General features: G+C 39.8%; 1 protein-coding gene across 4 annotated transcripts in view; it reads left to right on the forward strand.

The window, feature by feature from the left end:
• ATP8A2 (ATPase phospholipid transporting 8A2) overlaps positions 1-21,050 on the forward strand; it is a 340,878-nt gene that overhangs the window by 121,051 nt on the left and 198,777 nt on the right. For all 4 annotated transcript variants that reach the window (XM_068930206.1, XM_068930209.1, XM_068930207.1 and 1 more), the window contains exon 25: positions 15,841-16,013. In XM_068930206.1, coding sequence (XP_068786307.1) covers positions 15,841-16,013 — 173 coding nt within the window. The remainder of the gene's footprint in view (positions 1-15,840; positions 16,014-21,050) is intronic.

Below are 21,050 nucleotides of genomic sequence, written 5' to 3' on the forward strand. Positions count from 1 at the left end.
TTATCTTATTTTATTAAGTAGCTGAATGTAATCATCATGTCAGGCTCCTGGAATAAGTTATAGGAGGAATATGGTACCTGGAGCCTTGTGAGGCTGCGAAAAATGAGGGCTCCATATCCCTCTGTTTCATGAGTATTGCATACTCGCAAAGATCGCTATGATAAACTTGAATATTTTGGACACTTCTAATTCTTGTCGGACTTCATTGCCCTAGGTAAAGCATTTATTGACTTCAGCAAGGAGAACACTTTTTGTGGATTTTGTTTTATACGCAAACTACTGAATTGTCGAAGTTGGTTACTTGATTTTGAGATTTACATGAGTTTAACACTAAAACAATGAGTACCTATCCATAGGTTTTTAATCACTAATGGAATTTTAAGATTATTAAACTAGTGGCGTGAAATAATTTAAAACTTAATGTGTAACGTGTAGCACCATGACAGCCATTAGAAAATAGTCCTTGGATGCGCTGTGTGGATGCACAGTCATTGAGGCAAACAAGCAAGTAACACCTCTACCCCCAAATAGACTCTGCCTGCTGTTGTTAGCTGTTGCATAGCTATGAAAATATGAAGGCATTAAGCTGTCAGCTCAATACAGGCAATCAGTCAAACACACAATTTGTCTGAAAAATATGCCATGGTTGGTGTAGAAACTGCTTAGCCATTGACAAAGGTGATTGCAAGGGCAAATGTCATTTTAATATTATCTTAATGTCATCTGATGTCTCCTTAAATTGAACTGTTTGGCAAAGGCCAGTTTACTGCTCCTGTGCAGCTTGGAGGTGCTTAGAAGGTTGAAGGGTGTTTTTCACGTGTGTGTGCCCCTGCCAAAGCAATCTGAGCTAAATATTAGGCTAACAAATCCTGCCCAGGGAACAGGTATAAGCAGAGGTACTGACTGGCTTTGCTGCTATCTGCAAGGAGACCAGTGGCCAAGTTGCCCTTGTTCGTGTTGGTGTCCTTCCTTTGCTGTATAAGGATGTTAAAGGCCAGTCCTTTCCCAGGTAGGACTTACCTGAAGCTGCTGCCAGCAGAACCATGTTAGTTTATGCTCGTCAGCCTTCCCCAGTGATGTAGCCTGTACCAAGTAGGTAATTCTACGTAAGGAAGTCACATGACAGAAAATAATCACAGATCACTGACTGATATTCAGGAAAATCTTGATGTCCTATATCATTGTCCTTTATAAACCTGAATGCACTGTTTGTATTTCTTGGTTTAAATCCCTCTAGATAAGGCTTTGGGTGCTTTAGCAGCCCTCAGCAGTGCACTGTCAAACCTAATCCCTTCCAACAGGCTGGCTTGCGTAAAACCACCTGGATAACTTTGCCTTGCTTTTTTCTTTTCACTTGGTGATATAATGCTATTCAGATAGCATAGTAAGGGTCTTGTCAGCTGTCTGAGTTTGTAGCTGTCTGAATATCTGGGTATTTACATGAGCATAACAGTTGGATTCCTTCAGTTTTCCTGATGTTATGGGCTCTGCCAAAGTCAGTGGTTTGGATGGTTCCCCTGTCATTTTACTTAAGTTCTTGAATGTGAGTTATTTGATCCTATGTATCTAACAATTTTTCAGATAGTGAAGATCTCTGTTGCTAGTGTAGTAAGAATGTCCTAGTATCATGCTTGTGGAGCACAGTAAGTTTTATTTTCTTCTCCTTCCCTAGTGTATGCCCCTAGTTCTTTAGCACTGTCGTTGATGGTTTTCAAAAAACTGTAATCCAAAGTAAAGATTTTTTGCTCCTACTACTATCCTTTTCTTGAATGCTGAGCTACTGAGCAAATTTTTTTTTTTTTTAGTTTTGGGACCTGGGGCATGAAGAATCCCATTTCACACATTGTCCTTGTTCCAGCTTTCTCATCTTCAGTTCTTCATCTGATGGTTTTCTGCCTGTTTTCCCACGTGCAAGTGTGTTCAGATTCTTGTCCTTTGTGACATACTTGGTTTTATTTGCTGAGGGTGTTCTTCAGTCTTCCCCCACCCTAGAGAGGGAAGAACTTGGGTGCTGTTTCGTCTCAAAGACAAGCAACATAGACTTGAGTCCCCTGTTCCCAGCAGTGCCCTTTCACTGCTGTCTGCCTTCTGTGTTCTCTTCTGTTAGAAGTCCTGAAAGTGTCCAGATGGGACTGAGGCCAGGAATAAAGCAGCCAGGATAACCTGTTACTACTCCCTTAGGCAGCCCCTAAAGGGTAGGAAGCTTGTGATATTTCTTTAATGAGTCGGTGATGTCCTGAGGCTTTAAATAACCCCAGGAGTCCTTAAGGGCAGTCCCAGCTGGACTGGAACAATTGGCAAATGCATGTTTCCCCGGTTTCCAAGAGGCTGAGGCAAGGTCGTGGAAGTATGGTTTGTGTCAGAGCCTGCTGAGAACATCTTTGCATGTTGCTTTGTTGCCTGGTCAGCCGTAGGTAACAGGAAAAAATATATAGCCCAAGGAGCTTAAGTAACTTCTGATGTTTGTTTTGCTTTAAAAGTTAGAGTAAAATCTCAGCATATTTCAAAATCTGTAAGTACTCTCATATTTCTGTTCAATATCTGTACTGTCTCTAAATCAAAATCAGGGCCTTAAGAAAAGGAGTTAAAAGCAATGTACTTAAAAGCCCTTTTTATTACAAAGCTTGCTTTTGCTAATCGGCTGCTCTGGAGGTTTCTGTTTCACTTCGAGAAACAGATTTGATAATACGCAAACACTTGAAAAGACGACGACTATGACAGGTTGGCCTGCATGTGACTGCCTCGAGTAGCTTTGAGTTTAGTTTGCTGTTTGGCTTATTGCTCAAAGCAGTTTCCTTTTACTCAAGTACGAGAATAACTTTGGCTATGAACTTCTCTGACAGCAGTATGGCCTCTGTTACTTACACTAGCATGCAGTTGAGCTATTAACTACACATGCTAATAGTTAATTTTTTTCCAAGGGGAGATTTTGGAGAGGGAACTGGGGGTAGAAGACTAAAAATAATTGATACTTTGGCTTGCCCATAGTACTTATTATTTTGAGTCTGTAAAGAGGAAAATTTTGTCTTGCCAGCCTTATTGTGACGTTTTGCAGATTGGCGTTAAATGAAAAGGTTAAAACAATTTTTTTTTTTTTTGCGCACTACAGAATACATGTAATACAGCCAGGAAATACTAGATGACTTTTCATAGAAAACAGTTATTGGAAAGTGCTCACTTTTGTAGTGTGAAGTTATTGCAGCATAAGAAAATTATGTTGAGGCAACCCTGTCTTGTATATATTTACTGAATACTGCAAAAAAAGCTATACACAGGAAACAAAGGGAAAAGATAAATTTGCTCGTTTACTCTGCACTTCAGTGGCTAGTGTTCAGTCTTGTATAAATTAACAAAGAAAGACTGCTTATTTGTTAGCAGTGATAAATTCCTTCAATATGCTCTTGGCCATTTGTTGGCTGCTGGTTCTGTCTGCTTTTCAGAAATGTTATATTTACATTGAATCAGGGTGATTATTTTGTTCTATAGCTAGTGGTCAGGAACTCTAGCTGAGATCAGAGTCTTTAAAGCACGCTGCATGCATATAATGAGGAAATAATACTACCTTTTCCTGGGAGTAAATTCTAGGTTGAACAGCCTTGTGTGTCCACATACATATGTGGACATACATAGTCCACATACATACTTGTGTGTCTTTTTTTTTGACTGGGTTCTCCTTAGCAGTGTTTAGCATACTAAACAACTTAAATATAGAAACATGTGGTTAACATACTGTGACACAGGAACCCATATCTTCATGATCTAAAGCAGGAGGTCCTAAAAGATCCTTAATCTGAAGGTTTACTTGGAGAGTGGAAAGGCTGGCTTTTATCTTTGGGAATTTACTTAGCAGAAACATAATTACTTTGGAGCGCTAAACAAGAGCTTACTCTTGCTCTAGGAAAGCTGGAGTACTGTACTGGAAAGAGGAAAAAGCAATTGGAACTTGTTTGACAAAAGTAGAAGGAATTAAAACAAAAAGCCTATTCTGTTTAATGTTTTTAATAAAGCTAAGATATCAAAATACAAAGACACTGAGGCGTTTTAGCTTGTTAGCAAAACTAACAGACTGCTTCCTCTTGGCAGAGTACTGTTGCTTTTAATAATTACACAGATGTGTTAGTCTCCAGAACAAGCATTTCTTTGTTGCCCCTTCTGTGGTGTGTATCGTAAACTGTTCTGTGGTGAAACTTCTAATGAGTACTGAAAGCAATGGACAGATTGTCCAATGTGGAGCATTTCTGCAGTAAATGAAAATCTTATAGTAAGACTAATCCTGCTCTTAGCTAAAATTCTGTTCTCTTTAAACTACACTTATTTGAAAGCCCCAGTCTTCCCAGGATGCACATGTGTTTCTTGGTAAAGCTAGAAATATTCAAACATAAAGTCATGCTGAACAAATGTGGTGTTGTCTTTCACAGCATTTGAAAACCACTTAAAAGATGGTGAATTGTCATTTAGACTGCAATGGTTTCTACAGTTGTTTCTTATGCTGCAAGCCTTGCCCTTTGAGAACTCGATGTAGAGTTGCAAAAGGCTTTTGGCTTTCAAGGTGGTGCCTTTGGCAGTCATGTGGCACTGAATTAACAGTTGAATATCAATTCTCTAGGCTGAAAATGCTGAGGTTTTTGTCACTTTTCTTGATCTGAAGGAATAGGTTTAAGCATTTTTACCGTGGGTTCACAGTGAAGGTTGATAGTCTTGAAGCTTCCACTCTGGCAATCAGTGTTACTTTCCGTAATCTGAGGAAGAAGTACTGTTGCAGCATATCTGAGATTTTATTGCAAAAGGCTGAATGGTAGGAGAACCACTGATGTTTAATACTACTATGATGGATAGGAAGATGATTGGTTAGTGAAATCTTAAACAAACTAGTTTTTCCCAAATTAAGGGATAAAGTCCTCTTTTTCCCCTCCCATTTCTCTTTCCCTGCCCAACCCACGGAAGGGATTTAGAATAGTAAAGATACCATATTACTTCACTGGGAGTCTTAGGATTAGCATTCAGCCACTTGGCAATCTGCATCAAGCTCTACTCAGATGCTTAATAGTTTGATGCGTTCAGCTCTTCAGTGCTGTTCTTTACACTGACCTTGGACTACTTGAATTCCAGATTATCTGCAAGCCTTTCATACTGGATGTGTATTTGAGATGGTACATCTAACTGACATATTTTGAGATGATTTTTTATGATCAAAAAAGCTTGCAAAAGATTTTTCATTCTAAACTAGATGGGGCATGCTTGGAGATAAATGAACTTATGATAGGACAGAGGTGCCTGAAGCGTGTGTTTTCTCTCCTATTTACCAACTTCCTTGGCCTCAGCATAATCAGTTTTAGAACTGAAAGCATCCTTGAATAATTACCTACAGCTCTTTTTATGGCTCTTGATGGGCCAATTCATCTGGACTTTCAGCTGCCACTGGAGACATTAGGATAGTGATATGATCTGTTTATCGAAGTTCTAAAGGCAAGATTTGGTCTGTATGTGATAACCGGAGACTTGTTATGCAGGTTAAGGGGTGTTTGCTATATTTTGACGTTTCAGATTACTTGGCTTCCTAGGAAGGAATCTGAAGCGGAAGTCAGATTCAAAGCTATGAAAATTATCTGACTGAGGCCGTCTAATGTCTCTTCATCCTTCATATGGTGTTTTTCTTGGCATTGTAGGAGGTTGTGTTCATTAGGCAGTGTAGGGGCAGTGACAAAGTCATTTCTGATTGACGTTTTATGAATGGGTTCTTGTTGTCTTGCCTGATCTTATTAGTGAAGAGTTGCTATATCCATAACAATATTTGCATAATACGAATTCATACATTGCAGTCCTTTTTAAGTAAACACAATGGCGAGCTAGCTTTCATAAAAGGGTTTACATGAGGATTTTCTGGGATTTTTGTGAGGAATCTTGTAGCAACTGATTTTGAAACCATAACTGCTAGGTGTTTTTTGGGTTTTTTTGTGGTACTTGAAGAGAAGATTTGGGATAGGCTGTTCCCCAACCATTATACGTAAATGCTCCTATTCTCATCAGACTCTGGGAACGTTAAATTGCCTTGGCACTTCTGCCAGGGAAAACCGGACTCTCATGTCTGATAACTGGTACTGATAACTTCCTCTCAGGCTGAAGTGAGATCAAAATTATGTTATCATAGTTGTGGTCATAGTTGGCTGTTATCAATCTAAAGTGTCATTAGAGTGCTCACATGCAGACCTTATGCATTGCTTCTGTCAAGTCAGCATGTGACACAAGTTGAGCACTGCAGGGCTGCTGAGCAAGAGCTGCAGTCAGCTTCTGTGCTCTGAGTCTGATTCTCTGCTTGCAGCTACAGAAGGAAGTAAACTACAGGTAGATAGAGGGGATCTTGCTTTTTCCCATGGTTTCCTAACTGGTTTGGTGTATATGGGTTAAGGTTTGAAGTGAATCATGTCCTTCATAGATAAAGTTCTCAAGGATACAGAATCACAGAATTGTTTAGGTTGGAAGGGACCTCTGGAGATCATCTAGTCCAACCTCCCTGCTCAGGCAGGAACCTCTAGAGCATATTGCCCAGGGGCAATACCTAAACTGGGGAATGTTTATCATAATTCTTTTGACAGTCACATATTGGCAGTTGGACCCTACAGCTTTCCAAAAACTCCTTTAGCTTTAGGACTGGGGAGTGCACTTTTTTGTTCCAGTTCTGTTAAAGCTGAGGAAAGGATAGACACTTTAAAGTGGGTGATTTTTTACATTTATCAAGAGATGTTGGAAAAGGTCTGGGACTACGTATCAACTGTCTTGCTTAAAACAAACAAACAAAAAACCTTTCAACAGGACCTTCTTCAAAGCTTTTAGTGGTGAGCAAGCTTCAGGGTCTTCTAAAATGTTTAATGTTACAGAATAGGTTGTAATTTAGAGGTAACTTCATGTTACTAGTGGCTAAGAAGTTCTTGTGTTATAGTAGAGCATTTGGGGTTTCTGTAGGAAGGAGTTGATAGGTATAAGCATTTTGTCTTGAATTCTCATCTTAATGTGATGATTTTTAATCTGTTATTCACTTGTGCAGGATGTAATGCAGTGGGGATATGTTCAAAACTGTTTGGGAAGTGGTTGAGTGCAAATGGAAAGTTCTTTAGTCAAGCAGGGACAATCCTGGGTTAAGCACTACTAAACGCTTTCAGCAGCAGCCAAATGAGTTTGCAGATCCCACTGAGCTGTGAGGCTGCTCATGCTTGTTGGATGCTTGGATTAGAAATCCGAATGATTTCTTCAAATAATGTCCTGAAGGAGATTGGATGCGATTAAAAACGATAGACACAAGACCCTAATATTGTGCAGGAATGCCTAACCACATGAACAGAGGATGGAAAGCAGTTAGCAGAAAGGCAGTTAGTGGTTCAAAAGCTGATGGGAGTCAACAGCGTTATGCTGTTGCAAAAAGACAAAAGGCCAGCTGGAATGTATGGAACAGGAATATAACCTACTCTGTTCAACACAAATACAGCTTCCTCAGTTGCACTGTGTAGTCCGGTCGAAAACTATCAATGTCCATACTGCTGTCAAATTTAATTTTTGGCATTGTGACAAAATTTTAAGGCTTATAGAAGGCCATTGTAGTTTTGTGGATGCTTCTAGGAATGTCCTTATTGGTGAGAAAATGTGAAAATGATTGCTTGAAAATTTTTGTGATTAGAGAGCATGGAGATTTGTTATTGTACAATTGATTGTATTACTCTAGGCACATCCACCTACTAGTACTTAACTATTTTCAATTCTACTGGTATTTGTTGGAGGTTTCCATTTAGTTAGCCATAAACTGTGGGTTTTGGATCTGTTTCATGTAAGCAGATGACACAGTGTACACAGCAAACCCTACTGTATTTGAATGTGTATGGGCATCCATGTTTTTAACTTTAAAAGTACACAGAAGCACTTAAGGAATCAACTTTTCAAAAAGATCAGTTGTGTTAAGTTGCAAAAGAGGGGGCAGAGGAACCTGACCAACAAGCCTTGCAGCTGACCTCCCTCTGTACAGGAGAGAGCTTCTTTGCTTGGGTTTGCAGCAATGTACTTTGCATTCTTTTTTACAGTTAGGTCTTGGAAGTTGCCTGGCTGCTTTCAGAAACTTCTGAAGTTGTTTGCTGTCCTAGTCCATATTTGATTTGAAAACTCTGAATACAGGCACATACCTATTTTTGAAATGAAGTGATGTTTCTTCCTTGATTTGAAGAGAGATTTCAAGGTCAGTGTTTGCACATGTGCTATTTACTGTGCAAAGCACTTCCAATGACTCCTCTGCCCAACAGGTATTGCTCTAAACACTTGTATTGTGTTTCACTAGCTTTGGTTTAAACGTTAGTTTCTCTTGCCTTTATGTTCATTATCCCTATTTTCCTTTAAACTCCCTTCTGCCAGATGTCCTTATAGATCCCTCAGGTACAGCAACTAGACAGTTTCAAGTGAAAGACTCCTCACCAAACATATGGTCAAGCTTCTAGGTCATTTTAAGTTGGGTTGGCAAGTGTTATCTTGAATCTGATTGTGCAGTGGAGGCTTTGCTGTTCTTGAGTCCTCCATGGAAGATATTTAATTTAAAAGAAGAGCAGGGGAGGCTTAAAAACTTTTTCAGTAAATTAAAAGAATTGCCATTTGTGACTATTCACACTATTAACATGTAGGAAGGAAACAGCAAAAGTCATAAGTAAATTCTTGTATTGGTAAACTATGTTGAGCTGGTATTTTGATGTATTTCAAAGCAATGAGTTGGCAGATTGTGTGATGATTTTTTTTTTTCATCAAACAGGCTTCCAAGGGTTTGGAAATGAACCACATAGTGATGGAAAAAGTCAACTTGGAATAAATCTTTAAACTGCTGCAGCTAGCAGTGCTTTCTAGATTTATGTTAAATATAGCACGTAAATAGCTAGTGTGGTCAGTTGACTAGCTTACAGTTAAACTAACAGTAAGAGCTAGTTAAACATCTCACTGTAGTAGCTGTTCTGTGAGGACTGCTTGAACTCCCCTGAGATGGAAGAAACAACATGCAAGGAGCGTGCACAAATGTTTAGCTCAGGGATGGCCAGAATGTAAAGCTCATCTATCCTTAATGAGCATGTGGTTCACAGAGGTCACACATCCAGGGGGAGTACTTCCTCTGTTTCAGCTGAAGAGGCTTTTCTTGTCTGTCTACCTTGTGCTACTTGCTCTTTGGTTCTCTTCCCAAGACCTTTTGCCTTGTGGGCCACGTGTCATCTATGCTTAGAATGAAACATGAATGTAGTTACTGCACAAATGAGGCTTCCTTTCTTTCCCCTGCCATCATCTGGAGTGACCTTGCAAGCCCTTCCAGAGAAAAGCAGAGGCAGAGAGGAGGAAGGGGGAAGGAGAGATTTGCAGCTGATCATCTTATAGTAGTTGTCCAGTTTCACTCTATGTGTCAGCTTGTTCTGCAAAACAAATTTGGGGATCACTGGTGGGATAACAATAGCTATTTTCTGCACACAAGGCTTTTCCAAATCCTACTGATTTCTTTTTTCTTTTTAAGTATCAGATACTGTCTTTCTATATTTGATACCAAACTACCTCACCCACTATTAGTATTTCTTGCTGTACCTTTCAAACTCCCAAGCTCTGATGGGAGGGAATGGGCTGTGCAGGGTGCTGCTGGTAAAAACCTTAACTTGTTATATAGCCTATTTCTTCTTTTCAGGACCAGTTTCACTTTGCATTGAATTCCAGAGTAGCAGCCTGGGCAATCCTAGAATTTTATTTGTGCCAGCTTTATTCTTTAGGTAGAGATTTAGACATGGCAGGGTGTTTTTTCTGAGGCTTTAGAAAGTGAGAATGTACAAACAGGCTATTACAAGGTTTCTTACAGATCCTCAGAATGGATCCAGACAAAAGACTGTGCAAGCTCTGCTTCAGGATGTCTCATTTTCTGACTGTCAACAAATTACTCTTTCATGGGGACTTTTAACAGTGTTCTAATGTTACTTTGTGGATGAAACTATGAACACACAGGACAAGAAAATCTGGAAGTTTGTTTGACAGTAACCCAAGCAAATGGTCTACTTAGGGTTTGTATTTGTGATTGTGACTTGTTAGAATGGGAATAGGAAGACACGCAAGAAAACACATGGAGTAGCTTTGTTTTGGGTTATACCGCAGTGTCTTGAGTTTTACACTTGAGTTAAGACTAATGACATTAACTTTTCTAATGTACTTGTCTGAGTCAGAATTGTTGATATCGTTTTTAGAATCCCCCCCCCCACCCCGTAGTGTTAAATGCATAGAAGCAGAATTAAAGAATAAACAAAAAGCTCATTCCACTTCCTTCCTTACAGTGTCTTTTGTGCTCCAAAGCTCTGACTTGGCAGTCTTGTTTGGGTGGGTTTTTAAGCCTGCATGAAACTCTAGTTAAACTGATAATATTACTCTGATTCAGCAGACTGCTTAAGCATGTGCTCATGTCCTCTATAGGCTAGTGAAAAATCAGTGTTTATTTGAATAGCCTGCTGAATCAGAGCTACTAAAGAGATGGACTTCTCAGCTGATGCACCTTCTGACCTTAATGTAGAATTGTGTATGTGTATTTGTAGTGTTGGGGAAAAATTTATCTGAGGTACCAATACAGTGGGGGTTGGATGACAGCTTTCCCAAGAGCAGCGAGATGCAGTGAGTTCTAAAGAAAACCTTAAGGGAGGGAAAACCAAATTTATTGTGGATAGGTAAAGTGCTTGTAACATTCTGCCTCTCCAAAAACCCCTGACAAACTTTTCACTTACTCTTGATGGATATTCAGTAAATATAACAGTGATATTCCACAGGTCTGAGTTTATTGAGATATTTTCTTGAGGCTAGTATTTATTTCTCTTCCCTCATGTTTCTTCCAGTGAAGTATTGATCAATTCTTGCTTCATGTGACTCAGATGAGAAACTTATCCCTTGATATCAAACACAGAACAAAAACTGGGTATCAAAGCAGAGATTTCTGTTCAAGTTATCAGAAATGAGTTGCTCACGGCAGAATATCTTTCACCACTTTTCCAAATGTTTGTCCATCCGCTCACTGAGGAAGTCTTTAATATATACGCAGCAAGACTTGGAGACAGTTGAACTTTCACTTGAATTGTGCTAGGCTACCAGAGCAGCAAAGTTTCGTTTTGTTTTGTCCTTCTCGTAGCACTTGTTGCAAGTAGTTGGAAGAAACAGAAAAGTGAATTAGTGCCTCTTTATTGTTTGCTTAGCTGTAGATATTGAAGAGTAGATTGAGAGCTTTCCAGAATGCTGTTTAAATGAGCCTTGATTTGTAGGCTTTTCTGTTATATTAGCCCTGCTGCAGGTTCTGTGATCTGTTGCATAGCAGAAGATGAGTAAGTTCAGTGACTAAGAGCATGGGTTAGATAAGTCTTGTATATGGTATGTATATGGTATCTCCATGGTTTATTACTATGGCTAGTGGTCTCATCTGATGAGAAACATCACCTGGAAATCTTCCTGTTATTGCATGACTTCTTCAGCTCTTGTTTTTTTGGGTGACAGATGGTGGAGAGAGAATAACTCCCCTTTCTGGCCCTGTGGTCCCCCCGACCTGTGTGGGAGAGGAGGGTTGGGGCCTGGCTCTTCACCTTCCTTTTGGTGAGATGAAGAAACAACAGGGCAATGAGGAGCAGAGGGCGGAAGTGTGGCCCCAGCCTAGAGCTGGGGACAAGGCCGGGACTTCCCAGACAAGCAGTAAGGCAGGGACTGTCTCCCCCTGATTCAAATAGTGAGAAGTTTTTATTCCTGTGGGTGGATCAAAGAGGTGGAAGGGGTAATTCTGCATTGCAGAGCAAGAAAAAGGTTAGAGCAAGACTGAGGAAGCAGTAAAGAAAAAGAAATGACCCCCAAGAACAAGGGTTCTTGAACTAAAACCATTTCCTATTCTTGATGACATTGTGTTTAATTAAAGTGCACCCCCATATCTTTGGGTTTTCTATAAATTTTTCACTACCTAGTGCTGTTTTTGAAGTAGATGAAACAACTGTCCTTCCCCCAAGATATACCCTTGTTTTGCCTGGACCAAGTCTGCTATAGTTTAAGTTCAATAACCTACTCTGCAGTAAATTTGCAGGTAGGGTGCAAGTGTAACACACCATGAGGCCGTAAAGCTAATCCATCATAGTTTAACGAGGAAGGAGGGAATGACACATATTCATTATTGTAAGAAAGGTGTAGAACATGATCTGTCTTCTAAATGGCTGTCCTGTGCTGGCAGTACCCTGCGCAGTAAGAGTTATGCAGCCTTTTGTCAAACTCATTTGCTTAATCTCTAAATTTGTTTCCAGTTTGGGACTAGTTTCTTAGTTTGAGCTAAAGGGAATTTGTTTGGAATTCCATACCAGTGGGACTACAGGAAATAAATTATGAAGCTGCCTCACCCCTTTTTGTCCCAATTGTTCTCCCACTTGTCTGGGCCTAGTAAGTGCTGTTGCATAAGTTGTCACCGTGGCTGCCTGATCCTCCCTCCTTCCTCTTCCTCCCTTCAGTAATGCTGCCTTGACTACTGTCATGTTCTGAGCTTCTTCCCCATCCAAAATTCCTCTAGGCACTGATATGGTTTTGTTGTTGTTGTTTTTTGTCTCCCTTGCCCACGTGCCATTCTTTTTCCTGCTTTACTCTTTGGGAGGACGGACCTCTCTCTCCTTGCGAGCTTGGTGATCCTTCTCCCACAGTTCTTGATGGGAGGTCTGGAGCAAAGATTCGTCCATAAGGGATGCTGCACGTGGCTGAGCAAGACCCCGAGCTGCAAACTCCTGGGGGTGGAGGGGCTATTTTAAGGGAGTGCTGATGTCCACTTGCCATGTTCCTATACTCATTCCTAGCTGTCTACATGTGGCGACAGACATGATGAGCCACAGGTTTGATTGGGTATGGATTATTTTTGTATCCTATCTTACTAGCTTTATTTGTGTGAGACTGTGACCTAGTCATAGTTTGTGACTTTATGAAGCAGCTGGTTTGTGAGCTGGAGTTAGTTTATAGTAATACTAAGAATTTTGTGATGCATTTCAGATTCTATTGCCTATTTAGCTATTTTTGCATGGGAAACACTACTCAAAGCAGGTAAAAATAAAAAGTATCTATCTATGATGTCTTGCTGCTGAGCGTACTGTGGTAGCTGTCTTTATTCACAGAAGTCGGATCAAATTCATTCAGTATTATGAATGAAAATAAATAACTGATTAGTAAGAAGAATTTTAAAATGTAGTGTATTTTGCTGTCTAGAAATAAGGTCATTCTTGAGCTAGGAATAAAAGGATAGAGGAAAATCCTTTACAATGATCTTATAAAAACAGGTATTTAAAGATCATTGACATAATGCTGCAACAGCAATCTGTTTAGAAAGACTTAAGTCAACCGAAATTAGATACTTTTGCTGCTGTCTTTTTCAGTAAAACATTAGTGGGAGTGGTCCAAGTTCAAAGTAGTTTCGGATTATCCACTTTGATGAAACAGAAGTTCAGATTTGTTGTGGTTGCTGATGACTGCAGTTAGGATATTTTTAGCCTGAATGAATATCACAATTACAACATAGTAAAACTTTACCATCAAAATGGGAGCAGGAGTAAATCGGAAGAAATCAAATGGTATTTTGTTGTGCAAAATCATGGCTCTTCCTTGGACTGCTGTAGAAGACCACACAGCAGTGATGCCTACTAATATAACTACAATTGTCTGAGTGTTTAGAAGCACCAATATATTGTGTATCTTCTGATCAACTGTACCTTTATTGGCACTTAGCCTCTAGCAAGTGTGAGATAATCAGGGTTAGCGCAGTCTTATTGAAATCTAGTTTTTGCACATCAGAAGTGCAGTGTGATATATATATTTTTTTCTTCTCCAGGATTAACATCCTGGGAGAGTGTGTGGGAACAGGAGCATTTACATATATACTATATGAGAAAGGATGCTTCTCAGTTCGAAAATGAAATCCATGTAGGAAGTGCTCCTGTGAGATGTTTCAGACAACTCATGATCTATATATATCATCCAGACCTCTAGATGGGAACTCTAAGATGTAGAGAATCCACAGAAAATCCTGGTAGGTGCCAGGTGTGTGTGCTGTATGCATGTTATATTAGCAGTCTCGTACTCAGCACCCTGCCTGTAAAATAGCCATCCAGCTTTCTACAACAGGAAGAAAGACATCACGTGCCTAGTTCTCCATCACTTTACTAGTAGAAAAAACCCTGAATAAAATTTCTGTTCTTTTGTAGTGTGCAGAAGCAGCATGTGGAAATTTTGGTCAAGAACTAATGAACCTGTAGTACTGGGGAGACTTGTTTTGTTTTGTGCTATTTTTTCCATCTCTTCCCTTAGCGGATAGACGCTGGAAAAATCCCTGCAGAAAATATTTGAGGAATGGAAGCTTGTTTCCTACTGTGTTTATTTTAGAAGTGGGGTATGCGACTGAAGCTTTTTGGCTCAGATGGATTTGACAGGAAGTAGGTAGAACTTCATATATTTCTCTTTTCCCATCTTCACAAGGGGTTTTATGTATGCAGATTTCTATGCATCTTGGATGGTTTGCTTAGTCATTTGCAAATACATCAACTCTATTCTGAGCTGAATGTAGAGGAAAAAATCCAGATTTCACATCAGTGTTGGCCTTAGTTGAAGTAATTTGTGTTCCTCAGGACCAGCACATGTATAGTCTGGAGGGAATAGTTTGCCTATTTTTTAAAATGTGTGTGTGTTAAACTGGAGAGGCAAATAGAAAATACAGCACTCAGCAGCAGCTTGTGGCTTTGCAATCTTCCCTGGAGAAATGTGGATCCATAAAATGATGAATAGATTTCAATGAGGCATTCATATTTTCATTTCTGGGAGTTTTAGTCCTGTTCTGGTGGTTTTCATCTTATATAAAGAAATAACTATCTACTTCCTGTAGACCAACACTGAAAAATCACGAACTGAGTCCCTTTAAGTGTCAATAAGAAATAGGTGTAACAGCTTAGCACCATCATGTAAAGCTGTATAGTCTGGAGATGAGCAAGAGTACACTTTTCTAATTTTTTTCTGTTTTTTCTGACTAAAAGTAAGGAGAGCACTGGACTGGAAATTGTTTGAAGATTTGATATAAAGCTGTTAACTTCTGTGTATGTCACTGTTCTTTTTCAAATAAAGAGGAAAAACTGAAAAATGGGATAATCCCAGCAGCTAGTGAATGCTTGTCACCTAAAAGCCATATTTTAAGTGAAGGCTTTGCTTTCCATGCTTTTCTTCCCTCTGATGTGCAGTGAGACAGCAAGACCTTCTCTTTCAGAAAGTGTGCCTGCACTTCAGATCATAAACTAATTTGTTGACGCCATTTAGCACTGGTTAATTCAACTAGAGCTGACTGTTAAATGAACGTGAATGGCAAAAGAACTGAATGCTTTGTTTAAACATGACTTTCATTGCGGTGGGGGGTTAGAATATGTGCTATGACAGCGAAACACCTGAGCTTTTCCCAGCAACTGTCAATGAAAGTATTTCTGAAGCAGGGAAGAGAGTTGGAGCAAGCAGTAATACTTTGAATGGTGTTAAAAGCCAAGAAAAGCGAGGGGGTGCATCACAGATATGAGGGGGGCTGTGTAGCAGCAATGCCAAAGTTTGTCCTGAAACAAAATGTGTATAAGGTAATCTGATGCAGCTTTTGCGACTTTGTGACTTAAATTAATGTCTCTGCACAAGGTCCTATTAAAATAGTAACTCAGTGCTAGTTTGGGTGCATGTATGCTGTGCTCCACTGAATAATCTAGAGCTGTCTTTCCATGCTTTGGGGGTGCTTTTCCTATAATAAGAAGAAACGTGATTTTTCTTTGTGTGTTTATCCTTCAGGCAACAAGAGCTGCTCTGACTCAGCATTGCACCAGTTTGGGGGACTCTCTGGGCAAGGAAAATGATATTGCTCTGATTATTGATGGCCACACGCTGAAGTATGCCCTGTCATTTGAAGTCAGGCAGAGCTTTCTGGACTTGGCACTCTCCTGTAAAGCAGTCATCTGTTGCAGGTAAGAAATTACAGGATTCTCTCTGGTGACAAAATGGGCGTGAAGCCTGTGTAACTTTGCCTGGTGTGTTGACTTTCCTTTCAGGCTTACGGCACTTGCAGGAAATATAAAAGTAGGGAAAATACAGTGTAATATTCAAGAGAAAGCAAGCTGCAGTGGTGAGCCACTTAATATAATTGATTTCTCTTCTGTGGAACTGTTATTGAAAAGCTGGGGATGTGCTGTGCGGAGGAGTAAAGGAGGACTGTAGAGAGGTATTTCTCCTACAGCCACAGGCAGGTTTGTGAAAGCGTTCATATAACTCACTGGTAGGCCAATGAAGTTTAAGATTTTTGGTTCTTCCTGGCCTTCTACATGTCACTATATGATATACTGGTGTTGTACACCTTCAAGATGAGCATTCAATCAACCGTACTGATACAATCTCTCCTGGTGGTCGAACTTCTTCAGTCTGACAAGCATGTTGGAAAGCAACGTGGGTAGAAGCTTTTCCTGCCTGCTCCTATGGAGGAGAAAGTAAGTCCTCCATGAAAAATAAGTGCTATCTAATGCAATCCCTCTGTCTCTGTCAGTCTCAGCTGTGTGATCATTTTTATAAAGTGATAAGGGATCATGAAAAAACATGATCCCCAAGCTCCTGATTGTAGTAGGCACTGATGATTAGAACCTGTGGTATCTGTGTGGTCATTTTTTAAGCAGTAAGAATTGCGTAGCAAAAATTTTGTGTGGCTGTACTTCAGCAAGCTGGGGCTTCTCTAACTGGTGAAGTTGCATTTTGTTTGTGTGGCCTTTGCTACATGGCAGAACATGCTAAATCTCCTGTGGCTGCCTAGAGCCGTAGTACAGTTTTGAGCTGTGTCTTTAGTGTTGCAGCTGGTGAGAAATGTGCTATAATATTAGGTCTGAGAGACCTAAACTCAGCAGAGCTGGAGGGAGGTGCTCGTAACAGGCCTTAGGAATCCAGAAGTCTTTAACAGTACAAAGGATGGTCCGTGTTATATCCACCTTCAGAAACCAAAAAACAATATGTCAAGTTTTTTTAACAAGTACTGTACTGACATTTATGAATGAAGTAGCTGTGACTGAAGCTTATACAGATTTTTTTTGTATATGTAGCAATCTACACATTTTAGCAAACTGGTTCGTGTGACCTGGCATTGGTCATCATGTAGATGTCATTTTGTTTTATAAGTGGAGAAAAAGCATGTAGGAGAATGTGTGTTCTTTCCAGAAGCAGTCTGTTTTAAGGTGCCTGAATTCACATTCTTAGCTGAAGATAAAGTAGTCAAAATAGTATACTTGGAGCTGAAGATCTCAATTGGAAATACGATTTTTCAAACCCATTTTTGATGCCCTCTGGGCTTAGAGGGATCAATTACTGTTAGCATAAGAATATGGGAGTTGCTAGTTCCCTGAATTAACAGGTCAGACTTTCTTTAGCTGCTGTCATTGCCAGCTATTGCACAAGTCTTGTCCATATTTAATCTTCCATGGTCTCTTTTAGACTTTGGCTCCCTCTTTGCTAATTTGTTGCAGGGAAATACTCTAGTCTCTTCTTCCTGAGAACACAGGATGGATTTATATTAGGATGGTGGTGTTCCTGTCTTCAGAAAGTGTTATGTGCACACAAACATAGTTGCTAGCATTTATAGCTTTTTATTCTGTAAAACTGATGTAGATCTGAGAGCCCATGAGACTGGACAAACTCTGTCAGATGACACTGTCTTTTTTCCATGGCAGCACTATAATGCATTTGCAAAGCCCAGGAAAACTGTGCGTGCTTGTGTGCCTGGTAGTGTTTTTTCAGAGGCAAATCAGACATTGGCACATCTTGATGGTATCAATGATGGTATTAGGTACAAAAACACTAACAGGCATCTAGCTCTGAGTTATACCAAACTAGCTGGTATATTCCAGCCTCTCTAAAAAGTATTAAAGGGAGGAGGGAACGTATTGGGGTAACTGAATCAGAAATGAGTGAAAGAGTTGCTTCGGCAGAGAATCCTGCTTGTGCAGCTTTCTCTGCTAATTTTGCATAGCAGCAGAAAGTGGTACCTGTCTCTGAGTAAGCAGGACTTACTCGGTAAGTAGACCTTCCTCCTCTGCTCATAGCCTGCCACCTACCTGGAAGCTGCTGCTGCTATCAAGTACCACTTTTCTGTGAAGTTTCTCTGGAGAAGAAAAAAAAAGGGGGGGAGGGAGAGTGGAGGAAACAGCTGCCTTAGCTTATTTCTCTAGGGGAAGAGGAATATCTCTATCATAAATGTGAGCATCTTTTCCCAGTAAAACTGCGTTCCTGTTAAGGGAGAGCAGTAAAGGTAGGAATAAGTAGACTCAGCATACTGGCATGTGAAAGATGTGCAAATGACCTTACTCTTTAGGTGGTGAAGGCATATGTGTACTTGTAATGGAGTAAAGAAATTCATGATTAAGTGCGATTTTGTTTACTGTACCGGCAACTGGTTTTGTGTGCACATACTGGCAGACTGCACATCTACCCAACATACTTATATTAGTGGATTAATTGTGAGTGTTCTTCACTGTATTTGGAGGAATAAAAATCTTGCTCAACTATGAAATACTGGTAAGTATTCGTCTTACAATCATCTAACTTTTTTTCCAAGGACATGGAAATGTGACATTTCATATACCAGTAGAACCTATAGATTTTAGCAACATCTGAGAATTATGCTTGTTTGCATGTGGGTCTTAGTATGTCTCTGTAGCTTCTTCTGTGTACAATGAGGAAGAAAAAAAATAAAACTGAATGTGGAGCAGAAAACTTGAAACTTTGTCCTGGTTTCATGCCGCAAGTATGCCAGTAGTACGCGATACTTCGGTCTTGGAATCCTATTCTATGATCTTGATGTTTGGGCATGGCTGGTGTATTGTTGGCATTTTTACCAGAGTTCCCTTCCGGGGTGATGCCATATTATCCATTTAAAATTGTTCTTTGTTTTTCATAGAGAGAACTTCTTTCTGGAAGGGATCCAGCTTTTGAGATCTAAAATATAAAAAGTATTCATTTTCTGACTTAAACATGTCCATCTCGAGCTGTCCCTTCACTTTCTCTCACAATGACCTTTGAAATATTTCTTTAGTGGGAATTTGACAGAAAGAGCTAGGCTACCAGCAGAGAATTTTTCATGTGCTTCCCTTCAAGTGAACTGATGGCTGATTAAAAATGCAGCTTCCAGTTGCAACTGCCATTACATCCTTCTAATGGACAGAACTCATTTCATTGTTTGTCTTAGTGTGAGCCTATTGCATGCTGAAAATTCAGCTGTGGGAGTTCTTGAGAACTTCTGGGTGAATGTAAGTTGTCTTGATCTGTAGAATGTGTATGCTACACAAGATTGTGTAACAGTGCAATTTAACCTATTTTAAATGTTAAGTTACGGCTCGTTGCAGTCCTTCTATTTGATGCTGTTGGACCCATTGGCTTTCTCCATCTCTGACTGGTTCCTTACCCAAGCACTGATGCTTTTGAGCTGCAGGCAGCAGATGTCTTGGTTCTTCCAGTTGATGTTCTTTGCATTTTTCCCAAGCCGTGCTTAAATGGTTGTTGACTGCAATGACTTTCAGTCCTAAATCAAACTTTTATAGAATTTTTTTTTGCTGCTACCAGCAGATTACTGTTTTTTGTTTCTGTTGCAGGGGGAAGGGAGGGCGTGAGGCTTTAAGGACGGGTCTCACTTTTTTGCATCTGTTCCCTACATAGCACAATAGGGAGTCCCCACAATTGCAGTGGTTGTCTCCTAAACCTAAGAGGCCAAAATGAACTTAACTGGCTCCAAGAGCACCAATGGATGAATTTGTCTGTCTTTCCTGTCTGCTAAGGAGTTTAGCAGTCCACATTCTTCAGTGACATACACTGTTTTCAAAGGTAAATGTGCCATTTCTTTCTTGAGCTGCTTTGTGCAGGTCAGTGTTTTCCACTTCATGCTAAGTTACCTCGTGCTTACAAAGCAGCAGGTGCCCATGTAGGGAATTGACCCTGTGTCGTAGACTCATGCCATTGCTCAATGTTTACCTTCCCAGCATAGACAACTAACAAAACTATTGCTTTCATACACTGTTACACTCTGTGCAGAGGCCCTTCAAAAGCAGATTGTTAGTTTACTGTTTCTCAAGGACTTGGAGAGCTGTGTCGAAGACCTACACAGCTGAAGCAAATCATAAATGGCAAAGCCTAAGTTTATACTAGATTAAGTCATCTATCTTACTGAAGGTAATAAAGGTTCCTATTTTGTCAAGAGTAATTTAATATCGGGCATCTCTTCTCCCACTATTTCATAATCAAGCCAACAGCGGTTTTAATTATTAGTGGATTAGAAACCTGAGGAACAATGTGGAAAAAAAATACTGTAAAGTGTAAATCAAAGGGAAAAGATGATGTAATTTCATAGGTTTAAATGGAGAAATGAAAATAACTGGGTTTTGAGTCCTTGGGGGAAAAAGAGGAATGCTTCTAATAGCCTTTAAGGCTTCACAGGAACCTTCCATTTACTTGCCAGGTGCTTGATACTAAAGAAAGAAAAACATTTTTTCTACTGTGGGCTGTTTTTAGTAGTACTTTGTGTGTCAAATAAGACAGTGCATTTTAAAACTTCACAGGAAGAAGTTTTAAAATGTAATTGGCACAGAAAGAGGAAATTTCAAATTAAATAGAGTTAGTCTTCAAACAAAAATGTTAATTGGGAGGGAGATCTGGGTCTTTAAGCCCAGTGGTATGATGTTTAACTACTCTAGGAGGAGTTTTCTTGCTATTCTCAACTTAGCATAGCATAAATTCATAGGACTTAATGTATCATAAATTTACTATAGGCTTTTCATCCCCACTGGGGTGTTTCGGATGCATTTGCCACTCAAGGATTTTTTTTTAATATACTTAAGATACGCTGTATATGCATTTACTGGGCTTTAGGCATAAACTGTAGTTGAACTTGATTCTCAAGGGTAATCTCTTAAAATTAAACAGGTAAACCTGACACCTTTTTGTGTTAAGGAGAAGAGATGGTATCTTCTGATGGGATT

The sequence above is a fragment of the Struthio camelus genome, chromosome 1, assembly GCF_040807025.1.
Source record: "Struthio camelus isolate bStrCam1 chromosome 1, bStrCam1.hap1, whole genome shotgun sequence".
Lineage (NCBI taxonomy): Eukaryota > Metazoa > Chordata > Aves > Struthioniformes > Struthionidae > Struthio > Struthio camelus.